A 15,070-nucleotide genomic window follows, 5' to 3' on the forward strand; every position below is an offset into this window, starting at 1 on the left:
CCGATGAAGATGACATTTCTAGAATAAGAAAACGATTATTGATTTAATAGTATTGTATTCCATCATTGTAGAAACTTATGGGTTATCCCGTTCTGTATTGCAATATTTTCATTGTAATTATTTGTTACTTTGGCATTAGAATCGACATCTCCAGATTTACCTCCGCATTCTCCAGTCCCCAACCCCCACATTGTTCTCTTGCCAGGTCCGAGGGTGGTGAGATCCAATTCACCTACATATTTTGTTCACCGGCTCCCAAATCCAGCATCGCCAATACTGCGGAGAAGCAATCAAATGTCATTTCGTGTCGGGACTCTCTCCACCGTCCGTACCTCCGTACACGTAGTTGCATCCCGGCCCGCGTTTAGGCTTGGCACAAAGCCTAAACATTATTTGCGGGATTTTCCCGGGGCGCAGATTGGTTGATGGACCCGATGGATCTCCGAAATTAGTCCTTTCTCGGGGAAATTTGAGGTCTATTGTTGGCCGCGGGTGGGAGACTCGGGATGCGAAAACTGGGAAAACTGATAGCTGAGAAGCCGAGGAAGTGAGACATTGGCGTATTTGGGGCCAAGACGTCTAGACTAGCGAGTGCCAAGTGGTTGTTGGGAGTTGGGTGTTGGCGGTGGCGAGGAACCAACATTTGAAAGTGTCTATGGGATGAGTAGAGGTACTCTGCAGACTGTAGCGAGAAATGAGTACATTAGATCTATTCATTTTTACTATATATGCGTACAGCCAGAGAACTAGCTACCAGCGCCAAATTAAAAAGAAATACACAGACAGGACAGTCACGGCTACGACTCGCACTGACCGCACAAAGTCGCGGCCCATGTAAATTGACTTTTGTCGAAATCCATGGGCACGGGCTGGGCGGTAAACCCCTTTGTCTTTGGAATTGGGGGACCCCATTTCATCTTGTTCTAGAGCGCGATAAGTATCCTGAGTGGCTTTGGCTCCGGCATACCGGGGAAAGCATTGATGCCGCCACGGCCAGCCAAGCCGCCCGGATGAGACAAGGTGGAACTGGACGTACCGGATGTGTGGTACTGGTGCCTGAAGGCATCACTGCGGCGTTCGGATAAGGGCAGTAAAGAGCCATTCGGTAGCACCGAGGGCTTGGGAGCAAAGAATGCATGGTAGGCAGAGCTGAGGAAGAGAACAGCAATGCTCAACCCCAGGATGCACGCGTAGTAGATGAATATGCCAAGTTGGTCTGGGAGAATACAGAGATGATTTTGAATCGTCGGTGAAGAGGTCTTTTGAGTGGTCTCGCCTGTCTCTGAGTCAATTGGATTCCATAGGCTGGTCATCAGGAAGCCTGGATGCCGGACACCCATCGCCCAAGACAAACTCTTCACGGTGATCTCGTTAGGTGAGCCATTGAACTCGCGATGGATCAACTCGCAGTAGTCATGATCATCGCCAGAGTAAACTTGAACCACGTTAGGCCCTGCCCTTGACACCAATCCATTTGAAATAGTCGGTGTCAGCACATTCTGATACTGATAGCCGCCGGCAATCTTGAGTGAGTTCGGCTCATCTTCTTCCAACTCTTCAGTTGTCGAAGACGGTGGATACTTCTCTCGAAGGGGACCACAAGGGGTGGCTGGCTTTCGGTAAAGAGGAACGTGTGTAAGTAAGATGGTGGGGAGGTTGATGGAGTGGTTTTCCTCAGTGCTATGAATCGAAGGGTCCATCGGATCCACTATATGATAGTCGAACTGGATTCCGTCAGATATGTTTTTCAACATTCGGAGCTCGTTCCCCTCAGCTTGAGCTCGATAAGCGGGCATATTGTCGAGGAAGTCATTGGCGGATTTCCAGATCGGTTCACCAAAGACGTTGTCGGAATTGGAGCTACCAGTTTGAGGATCTGGTTGATCCATTGCACTCAATGAAACTGTATCGACCGAGACAAAGGTATGATTCCCAATGATATCCAGTCTGTTGCTATGCCCAAAAAAAGCTTGAAACCGACGCCGCACTGGTTCCTGGATGCCTTTTGCAAATCCCAGGTCATGGTTTCCTGGTAAGCTTGCGAGCAGCCTGCGACCACGCCCATCCACAGGCGGCTCGTTCTGCTTCATCCAAGGGTCCAAAAAGATTTTCATGAACCGGCCATACTCTTTCTTCCAGAAAGAGTCTGTATAACCCTTATATCGGTCCTCGGGGCTTGTGGTGGTGCTTGTAGCCCATTCTCTGCCTCCGTCGAAGAGATCGCCGAGAAAAAGTACTGAGTCTGGGACAAGGTTGTCTTGTATTAATGAGAATGATCGGCGAAGATATTGATCGGTATATTTAATAGTCAAGGTTGAGAGAGGCCAAGGGCGACCAGGATACGTGTGGGGATCGACTAGTTGCGGATCGGCGACGAAGGCGACATGGTGCGGTACTGAACCTTGAGGCTAGAGAGTGAAATTTGGTTAGCCTTAAGTCCAGCTGAATATACCTGCTGAAAAAACAAAGAAAAGGTCAATCGCGTCGGGGGTAGCTCACCCATCGTTCCCAGCTGTTCCAAACACAAGCATCTATGCTTTCTTGGAATACGGTCCGTTCTCCCCACCACAGGGTAGACAGCCATAAGAGAATAACAGCGTTCACAAGAGTAAAAACGCGCTTGAAGACTCGCACAGCAAAGCTTCGCGCTTCATCTATATCCCGAGGTCTAGCTGTCTGCAAGGCCGTGACCCCATCTGTCACCCATTGCTTTGACAAGCCTGTGAAACCACCCCATTGGCGATCAGTATGTTTTGGCGATTTGGGGTTGATTGTAAACGATGGAAGAGAATATGCGCCTGTGTTGCGCGGATAGGCGTGGCTCATTTCTGGGCGAGGACGAAAGGACGTTACTCAAGCCAGATAACAGAGGCTCAAGAGTGGGGAATCAAGAAAAGGAATGACGCTGCATACTATGAGAATGAGGACACCGGGGGGCGTGAAAAGAGTTGAAAATAAGAAATACTAAGGAATGAATTGTAAATGTATAAAGGAAAAGGGGAAGGGCGAGGAAATCAATTGCTTTCCTCGAAAATGTCTTGATTCATGGTGGAATTGGCGTGTCTCGAATCAAGGGGAAAACCATTCGGAGGGATAATCCCGCGTCACGTGGTATCTACATTCTAGATCTAGATCCGGGGATTGGAATATCCACCATAGTAAAAATGAACAAATTACGGGGGTTTCATTGAGTGTATAATAGTCAATTTGATTGTATGAAAGAGAATTGAGGTGCATCATTCATCTAAGTCTGCTAAGGTATATCCGTGGCTAGTATCCAGGCATGGATCACCTTGGACCAGCGCAGCCCGAATTTCTAGCCTTGTGGATTGGTAGGTGATTAATGATCGGTAATAATACATGAACAATGAGTGTTGGGATATCAAAATGAAGTGAACGCCCGAGAGAAGGACCGAAAAGTCAACCCAAATGCCAATGTCAACAATCAACGTAGTGGAAGGCCCAATGAGAGGAGGAGCAAAATCCCGGTTCTAGGGGTTCAAGACCAGGTGGGAAGAGACCGAACTAATGTGGTATATAGGACAAGGTGAACTCGCTACTATAGGTCATGTAGAAGAAGGTTAAAGTAAGGATGTGATAATCCGAAACCGCGACACGGATGAGTGTCGGAGAAATGAATGCGAGAACCATAATGATCGAAAAATAAAAACAAAGGATAAAGCTTTTAAGTGGACTTTTTAGGGCAGCACTGCCCACCTTTAGCGCAGTTGTCGTCACACTCGAGCAGACAGGCTTGGTTATCACTGTCCCGTACACTGCCCGCGCGGCTAGAGGCGTTGGGGTCGCTATTACCTACCCGCGATGAGGGGCCTTGTGATTGATTCTGGATTTCCTCGGTATCACTCTCCGGTGCAAACTCCGGTTGAATGGTGGAGGAATGGATACCATATGCATGAAGACAGCGACGAATCTGGCGGGCAAGACGCATGTATCGCTCAGAGCCCTCGCCCTTGATTTCAGTGTCGACTTGAATGTGAAGCGATGCCACAAGCTTAGTATCACTCAATTGCCATACGTGCAGGTGATGTGAGCCAATGACACCCGGAAGACCTTCGATATCCTCCTTGATGTGGTCAATGCTCAGACCCTGAGGCACGGCCTGTAGCAGGATTCGCGACGCGGCCTTGCACAGGGGAATGGCAGAGCCTAAAATAATCAGGGTGATAACCAGCGAAATACCAGGGTCCACATAAAATCGCCAATCATAGTCAGTCAGCCAAATGATAAGCGCAGATGCGATAACCCCAACATTACCCAGAGCGTCTCCCATGACGTGGAGGAAGACACCGCGCATATTGAGATCATGACTGTGACCACCCTTTTGGCTTTTAGGCTTAGGTTGAGCGTGGTTGTGGTGCTTGTGCACGTCATCTACCACCGGGGCAATAGTCTTGGTAGGGCCATCGTGCTCATCGGTATAGTTAGCAGTTCGATCACGATGGCTCAAGAGACCGGAGTGCTCGGTAGGGGTTTCATCATCGCGATTATCCGAGTCGGATGACTGGTCATTTTGGAAGGATTCCCGGCTGGCGGCAATAATATCCTGTCGCATAGTCGCCGGGTGCACATAGATATCCTCAACACTGGCCAAGCCGGATGTACTGTAGCGTCTTGAGCCTCGGTTCTGGGAATCGGTAACGCGGCGTTTGCGAGAGGAAGGCGATGCGGGGTCTGTGGCGGCGTGTGGAAGGCCATGGCCATTGGGTTGATCTGGGACGTCGTGGCTATGATCATGATGGTCGTGCCCGGCTTCTACATCCTCCTCGTCATGCGAATGATCGTGGCCATGTCCGTGTCCGTGTCCATGGCCACCGTGAGAGTGGTCGTGGAATAGGGCAAGACCCAAGATATTGGAGAGGAGACCAAAGCAACCAACAATGCAGACGAGTTTGGGGTTCTGGACTTCCTGGGGCTCGACCAATCGTTGGATAGCTTCTAAGAAGATCGACATGCAGAGGGCGACCAGGAACACGCCATTAACCAAAGCACCTAGAGTCTCCGCGCGTTGCCACTAAATTTCACGCACAATGTTTTGTTAGATCTCTGATTCGGAGGTGGTTCAAGGGATTTTGCTGCATGCGTCGAACTTACGCCGTAGGTGTACATTTTCGAGCTCGAGTCGCTATTGGCGACTTTGACAGCCCATAGTCCAACACATAATGATATGACATCGTTCAGCTAAGGTTATAGGTCAATGGAAGATCCATGCGACAAGAGGATCAGAACGCACCATGTGAAAGGAATCGGCGACGAGGGCGAGCGAGTGGACAGCATAACCTAAAGGAAGAAATACATGTGAGCGGAAATTCCCGAGTAACAGTCTGGATTGGAATTCCGAGTGCGCTGAATTCCAGGGAAGGTTTGTGTCATACCGGTGATCAGCTCCAGCAAAAAGAACGCGGTATCAATTACCAGGAGGATAATGATCCTGTTGGTCTTGGAGAGTCCCATCCTTGGCTGCAGGAGAGCGCTTGAGCGCGCCGGATTGGATAGGAATTCAAGGGATTTTCGATTTGATGTCCTCTGAGTGTGGAAGAATGAAAAATGAGAGAGAGAAAAAAAAAGGAAGGAAAATGAGAACCTTGGAGGAAGAGGGGCCAAAGATTACAAGGGAGAAAAGGGCGAATCCATCGCTGACGCAGATGTGGAGACTTGGAGGTTCTAACGGCGAGAGCGGAAGCAGCTCCGATCTGGCCCGAGCGTTGTCTTCATTAAGAACTTGAAGTATAGAGTACTTGATATTACTGCACACTGACTATACTAGTATCGTTCAGGTCCTTTGTCTGTCCGACTGTTTGAGACTGTTTAAGACTGTCATTGAAATTAATGTTTTATGAATTCTATTGATATAACTAGAGCTATCACCCAGATACCTCGTATGATACTGACAAGCCAAGTACCCTTCATCGTCAACGAAACGCTGATTTTCTTTATTTGTTTTCTTTTCTTTTCTCTTTTCCCCTTGGATTGCTCTATTTCTCGCGGAATTTCAAGTCAAAAGGTGGCGAGATCAAACTAAGTGGGGATCAAAGGATTCCAGCCAAAGAAATCCGTCCATCTGGGAACAGGTTCTAGGAATGATCTCCAATCTACCTGCTGTAATATATGGCTCATAGGCAAAGAATTGGGTCTGTCTTAAACTCTATTGCACCTCATGGATCCAAAAACTACCGATAGTACAGGGAGGATCGAAATCAGTTTCACCACTTGCATACAGAGATTCTTTCTCAAACCCTCCTTCGAAACTTACCATACCCGATGCGGTTACTCTACCCCTGACCCCGTGTCTTGACGGTACTATGGTACAGACGTATAGTGGCGTAACAAAAGTTCTCATAAAACTTATTTTGCCAATACCCACCTTACGTAATATTCTGCCGGTCAAAACCTCGAAAATATCTCAAATTCTCTAATAGCTAGTATACCACCCTTTATTATCAATAATCTTCTTCACACGATATAGTATAGTAATAGCTAAATTCTCTAATATAGAGAGATCAATCTCTGACTAAGCCTCCTGAGTATAGGCAACTAAATATTCGAGAGTATTGTTGTTGTCTGGTATAGTATGAAGCTCTGTATATAGCTTATAGATTTTGGCTTTTAATAACACCCAAAGATTCTCAATAGGATTTAAAATAGGAGAATGAGGTGGCCAAACTATTACCTCGAAGTCTTGATCTCTTAGCTAGTCTCTAACAACATATACTATATGAATAGGGGTATTGTCTTGTATAAAAACTGTATTTTTATTATTATTGATTAAGGTTGGAAGAACTAATTGATATAGTTTAAGAATAACCCAGCGATTAATTCCTCCGACAATCTTACTCTCTTTATTGACTGGTGGATAGAGTGGAATTAAGCCAGTTCGACGTCCACAACCTAAAAAAGCAGCCTAAAATATTTGTTTAACTCCTTTATACGAGAAAGTTTGAATATTGTGAGTTTTAGCCTAATATTTTGGTCTTGTAAAGGTCTATTCCTGATGAGCACCCTTTTCCTTTTCAACTATTGATTCGTTAGACTAGTAGAGTCTTAATTTCTATTCTTTAGGGGTTAAATTTTGCTAGGTTAAGGCTTATTAAAGTTGTTTTGAAGTATAATGGTTACTAAGTTGTCAGGCTAGAGACCTGTGACTAGGCAAGGATATCGGATGGTAGAGATCAAATAGAACAGTTGATATACAGAACTGATTCTTGCAGGACAAGAATCGTAGCTATTGTTCGTGTGTTTTAATATTGGTAGAGCTTGCTAGGGCTTAGGGCAGTCATGCATTAGCGGGTGTATCGTGGTAGATTCGCCCGCGGAGCGGCCATGAATCGTACCCGAATCGTACCCGAAGGGATTCAGGAATCCCGTGACATGAAGCCTATTCATCAGTTAACTTGGGACGGTATATATATCGCCATTTTCGTTATGTACTTCTTTAAGAAGGCGCCAGATTAATTGCCGATGGACCTAACGATTATAAGCATCTATTAGATCTTTAATTTTGGTATATAGATTGCTATAGATTACCTTAAATATACAATCACAATTATCTTTAGAGATCTTATACAAACACCTAGATCGCGGCGATATAGTATTATTTTCTTGCTTATTTTTGAGATAATAAGTTAATATAATTGTTCCGAAAGGAATATAAGGCAGACGGGCGTGAATTTCTTTATATTTAAGACCCTTTGAGTGTAGAGTAGTAATTTTAGTATATGTATATACATCTAATTACAGACCGCGACGTCTCGGTGGATTTAAGGGTGTGCGGTATGGCGTAGAAGATGGTTGTTGAGGTAGCTGATGTACACGGTTTGGAGGTATATTGAGGATGCTTATAATGTGTTTTTTAACGTGCTTTTCGACGTGATTTTAATGTGTTTTTTTAATATAGTATAGTATATTGTGTCGGATAGGGGCGAACGCGTATGAACTAGTATAACTGGATACTATTTAGAGAGGGTTATTCTATCTAGGTGCTTGATCGAGTTGAGCGATCTTGCCTGATTCGTATAGGCTAGTTGTATAGCCTATATATACGCTTATATATACTTTATATACAAAAACAGTAATATAGGATCTAAGCCCGCGCTGAATTATTAATCTATAATAAGAAAGGTAGTAATCTTCTCCTGTGGAGTTTGACATACCCCTCTAGCATATATAGTATCCTCTATTTGCTTTTATTTAGGTTAGACTAATTAATCTAGTAGGTCCTTAATATCCTTAATTCTAAGTTGACGGACGAAATCGGCGTATTTCTAATATAGTAGGAGCTTAGTAAGACTGTCTGTAATCATCTTATTTATTCTTATCTATTGAATAATAATATTTTCTACCTGTACTTCCTAGTAAAGCTAATAATAATAAATATTTATATATTGTAACTTTATATATAGCTAAAGCTACTCTTTCGTAAATAATCCAACTATCTATTGATTATTATATTTAATCAATAGTAGGTGATCAGGATCAAATTTGATAATTGTAAAGAGATACTTCTATATCTATATTATCTTTACATTCTTAGAGATAATAAGAAGTTCAGCTTTAGTTATATTAATCGTGACTATATATTACTTTCTAGCTCTTTATTTAACTAGTTCTCCGAAAATTATATATATATATCCTTCTAAGCTCTTCCAGTCTAGATTATTAATAAAGGAGGTATTAGTAAAAAAAGAAATAGCTTTGATTTTATTAGATTATCAGGGATAGTAAGTAATTATATATAATTATATATAGTAAAGGTAAGTAATTACTCTATTAATTATATTTAAATACTTAGGTCCTAGATTCTTTAGGAACTATATAAGAATAATAATATATTTAGTAATATCTAGTTATATTATTATAATAATATATAGAGCTGATCTAACCTTTTACTAATATTTATTAATCTATTTAGGTATTGTTTTACTATTAAACTCCTAAAAGGATATATTCAGTAATAGTATTATTATTTATTGAAGATAGGTAAGATAATATTAGCTAACTATTAAAAAGATATATAAGTCTTAATAGAGCTAAAGAGTCTTATAGTTATAATCTTAGGTAATTTAAATCCTAAGGAACTAGATAGTCTTATTAATATCTCTTAACTCCTATTTATTTATAAGCTATTATCTAAACTCTTATATCTATTTAGCTTAGAAAGGGTAGTTAATAATAATAATATTATTAATATAAAAGAAGATAATAATTCTATTACTTATAAATAGATAGAGATCTTCTTATATTACCTAAAATCCTAGTTTTATTAATATCTTTATAGCTTCTCTTTACTATAGATGTAGGGACTTTTATAGGCTATATAATACTTTTATAAGCTTCTAGTATTATCTAGATTATTAATAATCTTCTAGTAACTTTATTATTACTTCCTTATTAAGTATATTATTAAGAAAAGTATTAATAGTATTAAGTTAGTAAGTATTAAGATTAAATACTACTACTAAAGTAAAGATAGCTCTTACTATTTATACTACTAATATAGTTGAATATTTCTTTTTAGCTATAATCTTTTATAAATCTCTTTATATATAGATTCTTATTTTTAGTTTAATTAAGAAGTTATTACTATTGAACTTATATATATATACCTAATAAAATAGAAGGATCTAGGTACTTTGATTGTTTAGTTATTAAATAACCTAGTATATTTCTTTCTATTTAAGTATCTTTAGTTTAAGTACTAATACTTCTAGGAAGCCTTTTTAGTAAGGATATTTTATTATCTCTTATTAGTTCTTTGGGGTAAATAGAAGCTTATTCTTATAGGCTTTTATATATAAATAGGTATTATTTAGTCTTATTATAAAGGTAGAGAGAGTTCTATCTTTATAATTACTATTAGTATAAAAGCTGAATTCTTTTAGCTTTTATATATAACTTCTTATAATAATATTATATTTATCTATATCTCTATCTATATCTCTTAGTATATATAGTATGATTGTGGCTGTAAGCTTATCTTAGAGTTAATCAATAGGATCTTATTTATTTTGAATTATTCTATTAGGTATTAAGAATAGTAATAAAAGCTATTGATCCCTTTCTTTTAGTTACTATTTATAATTACTAGTTAACTGATTTGAAGATTTAAGCTATATATATAAACTAATTGGAGGTTATTTATTGGTTAGATCTTTTTCTATATCTAACTCTAATTTGTTATCTATCTAAGGTATTGCTTCTATATTATTTCTAATCTATTTAATTATAATATCTTATAGGTTGAAGAATCTATTCTTATTAAAGGTTATATCTTAGACCTCTTAGACTATTACTTATTATAGAAACTAAATCTTCTAGATATTTAAGGCTTTATATCTAATAAGATAACCTATTTCTATATATATTTATATCTTATTAATGTTTGGAATACTTTATTTTCTTATATATATATAATAGTTATATATTTTTAGGTTTATAAAGTTAATAGATATTAGTAAGAAGTTTAATACTAGTATTAATACTTCCTAATATAGGATAATCTATTTCTTATCTAGTATCTTTATAAGTGATCTATTTAGAATCTATACTACTACTTAGATAGCTTTAGGCTAAAAAGCTTTTAGTAGGCCTAAATCTGTTATTAAGCTTCTACTAACTATAATTATTATCTCTTTAGATCTTTCTATAAAGGAATTCTATTCTAGAGTACTAATAATATTATGTTCTACTATAAAGCCTTATTTAGCTATAAAATCTTTAATTATATAACTAGTTGATTACTTATTATTATAATGGAATACCTTGATTAGTAGATTCTACTGATTTCTTATATATATAATAAATTCTTTAACAATATTCTAATAGTTGCTTTTTTATTTATATATAAAGATAATATATAAGTATATTCTTACTATATAAAAATAGGTAATCTAATAGTATCTATTATAGCCTAGATCTATTTAGATTAAATTAAAGTAAATATATTTAAATTAACTAAATCTTCTTATATTTGGTTATTAGGATATCTATTACTTTACTTTAGTAAGCTAATAGACTTTGTATTTTTCTGGATAGTTTTATTTATTTTTGTTTAATTCTTTAGTAATTTATATACCCTTAACTATCTCTTAAATCCTTAAAAGGTTCTATTTAGTTATATATCCTAGGTGTTAATATTATCTCTCTATAGATATTTCTGATATTAAGGGTTTTTCTAAGTAATAGATAAAGAATACTAAATATATTAGTATAGAGTCTATAATATTAATAATATATAAGCTATTCTATCTTTTTACTATTAATATTAGTTTATTTATATCTTTCTAGATGATTATACTTTTATTTAGATCCTAATAGAACCTACTATACTTTATTTAGTTATATAAGATTATATTTATATAGAATCCTAATATATACTATATATTTTTAAGATATAGACAAACTAAAAGTTTCGTATAAGGATTATTACTTATTATTATAACTTCTCCGGTTCTAAGGATTTCTATATATATATCTCTAGTTTTAATCTTACTAGATTATAGTAATAAATATTTAAATATTATATAATTATTATAGATATAGACTAAGGCTCTAGAGTTAATAATCTAGCTTAATTATAGAGAGTTTATCTATTTAATTAAGAAATAAGATACTATAAATACTATTTTTTCCTAAATATATAATTTTATATTATTCTCTTTCTTTTTCTATTATATCTTCTTAATTTAATTATAATCTGATTAGCTTATTTTCTTAATATTCTTTTATACTTTTTTAACTATATTCTTATAGAGTTCCTATCCTTCTAGATAAATAGTTTTATTAAGATAGAAGTATTTTAAGAAATAATATTTTAGTAATCTATATAGATATCTCTATTTCTTATCTAACTACTTTAGCTCTAAAGCTTTTGTTTCTAGCTAATTATTTAGTATTATAAATACTATCTTTAATATTAATCTTCGGGATATTACAGATAGATCAGTATAGTAGTATTAATAGTCTATTATTATTTTATAGAATTTAATTTTATCTAGGTGTTTATTTAGCTCTTGTTTCTAGCCTATACAAAAAATATTATCTATATTCTATATAGTATTAAGAAAGTCTCTAATAGTAAATATATCTCTAAGCGAGTAATTAGAAATCTTTATAATCTTCTTTTCTTTAAATAGGGAATCCTATTAGGTAATCTACTAATTAATATTAACTAATTAATTAGATAATTAAATTATTACTCTCTATATTTATTAAAGCTCTTATTGGTAGCTTTCTGGCTTTAGATAGAATATTTTAGCTAGTTTTAAAAGTTTCTTTCTTAGTAAGTCTTTATCTATAATTAGATAGTAATATTTAATAGTTAATAATTAGGTAATAAGACTATTTAAGTATATTATTATCTTTAAGAGCTTTATATATTTTGATTCGGATCTCTTATAGATCCTTATCTTTAAATCCTATACTTAGATCTTATCTTTAGATAGGTCTTTAAGATCTTTTGGTTATCTATAATTATCTTTAGGGACTTTTAGCTTTAATAGAGCTATAAGAATCTCTAAGATCTTATTATTAGGTCTATTAGGATCGATATAGTCCTATATTCCTTCTGAATTTACTACTAACCTAATATATCCTATCTAGACTCTCTAGTATACTTTTAATTGAAGCTTCTAGTTAACTGGAATTATTATAAACTCCTTTCTATCTAAACTAGCTATTACGATCTATACGTTTTCTATCTTAGTTTGATTTGATTCGATTAGGGTATATAGGTAGCTAATAAATTTCGTTCGCAGCGATTGTTTTGCGAATTTAGGGGTAATCTAACCCGTTTGCTTAATTATGGCTTATCTAAATTGTATAGAGGTATATAGTTAGAAACTATTCTAAATATCTAATTCTATATAACGATATTGGGCTTATAATTGTCGGATAGGGGTAAACACGTATAAACTAGTATAACTAGATACTATTCAGAGAGGGTTATTCTATCTAGGTACTCGATCGAGTTGAGCGATCTTGCCTAATTCGTATAGGCTAGTTGTATAGCCTATACGTACGCTTACGTACACTTTATATACAAAAACAGTAATATAGGATCTAAGCCCGCGCTGAATCATCAATCTGTAATAGGAAAGGTGGTAATCTTCTCCTGTGGAGTTCGACATATTGTTTCTATGCGTTATTTACTTTGAAGGCGGTAAGCCTTGACTGCCTGATTACTAAGGCTTGGTGAAAATAAGTTTTATGAGAACTTTTGTTACGACACTGTAAATACAACTATAAAAATAGATCATATATTGTACTTGTATGGCTTCAGCAGGTTCTAGAATATTAATCTTGTAAACAAAGCAAACAAAGGGTAAAAAGCTATCTGGTTAAGCTAAGTCCCTCGTAAGGTACGTTTACTGCGTTCGGTCCTGACCATTTCAAATGTGAGACCATCCGTGATTACTCGAGACCATATCTTTAATTATTTCAAGCTTTGATGGAGGAAGATTGGTGCCGTGTTGTGAATGGAAATTTGAAAATTAGCGGATGCCATAGTGGTGAGACCGCGGAGGACTAACTTAGCAGGGAGCGAATCCATCTGCTTACCTCTCTTTCCATTAAACAAGCGAAAAGATTGCCCTGAAACGAGGAACGAGTGGAGGGGTTTACTGCGCGAGCTGCCCGTAAGATTTTGCTGCGCTCCCACTGCCAAACTCTTCGCAAATCTTGACGCTGATTGGTCCAGTCCCTTGCCAAGAATTGCTTTTATTCGCTCCAGTTTTCGCGCTCCTTACTGTAACTTTTCGTAAGTCTCACATGTAACGGTCACGCTTTCGCTCTTTTCAGGGCCACGGGTCCTTTTCGTATTCCGATATTCAAGGAAGCATCTAATCTTCCCCTTTCTAAGTTTCACTTTTGCCACAACAGCCAGTCCAAACTTCTTAAACTGTCCGATATTTGATTGGTATGAACCCCGCTATCTTGGAATTCAATAACGGAACATGGATTCTCTGATTATGCCAATAGCCAATCAGATGTGTTTATTTCGCGCGCGCTTCACTCAGCGCCTCATCCCAGGTGCTGATTCTCCTACCAATCATGATTGAGGTAATATCACGTTTCTTGGAAGACTATTTCCACTATTTAACTGGACCCTAAGAGCCCTAAGTCATTCTCGGATATGTCGTTACCCCAATTAAGTTCTCTAAGAAGCTTCTGATATATGGTTCTGGTAAAAATGTCCTCCGAAGTCTCCAAGAAAAGTCAGCCAATCCTTTCATACGATGCTACACATGATGCCTAGCTCATGCTTTGAGTAGTTGACGCCCAGAATATTGAGTTCCTGACATTGTGTCGTTCAATGACCGGTGGCAAAGAAAAGACCGAAGTGAAATTACTAAGGGAGCAAGATTGTATATTAACCTCCAAGATAATTTGAGATATATGCTAACTTACTCTAATAATAGTCGTAGACTTCACCTTATTCAAAAAAGCGATTGACAAAGAGCTGCATACCGAGACGGACGCACTGCAATCTCTAGTTTTGTAAGATTCTCTACATCTTTATGGAATGAATGATGTTTGACCAATACAAAGTGTTTTTTCCTCCGACACGTTGAACGAAGCCAGGAAGTTTATGGGCGATGGAGATTTTATCTCAAGCTTAGGCCTTGATCTCAGAGCACCTCGTCTCCACTCGTATCATTCGGCATTGCATGGTTCGGAATATGGGCGTATATTAGGTAAGTGCTTCAAAGACATCCTTCAGATTTGATCACTGATCAGTCCAAGATATCCGATATAGTGCTGGAAGTTCTAATCAGACAACCCTCCAACACCGAAAGCAAGACATCGGTTCTAAAGTGCAGCTGCAATCGTTTCAACGCAGGCCGAACCTTGTGTACTACAGATATGAGCTGGAAAGAAAGCGATCGATTTGCTTGGTCTCAGAACGACGCTTGCCATCAGGCTCAGTGCCAGAAAGAGACTGCGCAACTGTTGAGGCCATTAGGTTTATCGAAAATCTATCGAAAGAACAAAACTTGTTGCTACATCCACTCTGGATTCATCTCGTTATTTTTTATTGTGTGGTCGGTGGGAGAGA

General features: G+C 37.5%; 2 protein-coding genes across 2 annotated transcripts; both read right to left on the bottom strand.

The window, feature by feature from the left end:
- Window positions 1-923: 923 nt before the first annotated feature.
- N7478_009196 (putative manganese ion homeostasis (Fr)) lies at window positions 924-2,826 on the bottom strand (the record flags this gene model as incomplete). The annotated part of the gene is made up of 2 exons (XM_056925410.1): window positions 924-2,408; window positions 2,500-2,826. The coding sequence occupies 2 exons, from the start codon at window positions 2,824-2,826 to the stop codon at window positions 924-926; spliced, it is 1,812 nt and encodes a 603-aa protein (XP_056778136.1).
- An 859-nt stretch (window positions 2,827-3,685) lies between these two features.
- On the bottom strand, window positions 3,686-5,472 carry N7478_009197 (cation diffusion facilitator family transporter; the record flags this gene model as incomplete). The annotated part of the gene is made up of 4 exons (XM_056925411.1): window positions 3,686-5,032; window positions 5,113-5,199; window positions 5,252-5,298; window positions 5,394-5,472. 4 exons carry the CDS (start codon window positions 5,470-5,472, stop codon window positions 3,686-3,688), a joined length of 1,560 nt encoding a protein of 519 aa, XP_056778137.1.
- Window positions 5,473-15,070: the final 9,598 nt, after the last annotated feature.

The sequence above is a fragment of the Penicillium angulare genome (genome assembly GCF_028827245.1).
Source record: "Penicillium angulare strain IBT 27051 chromosome Unknown utg000005l_segment0_segment0, whole genome shotgun sequence".
NCBI lineage: Eukaryota > Fungi > Ascomycota > Eurotiomycetes > Eurotiales > Aspergillaceae > Penicillium > Penicillium angulare.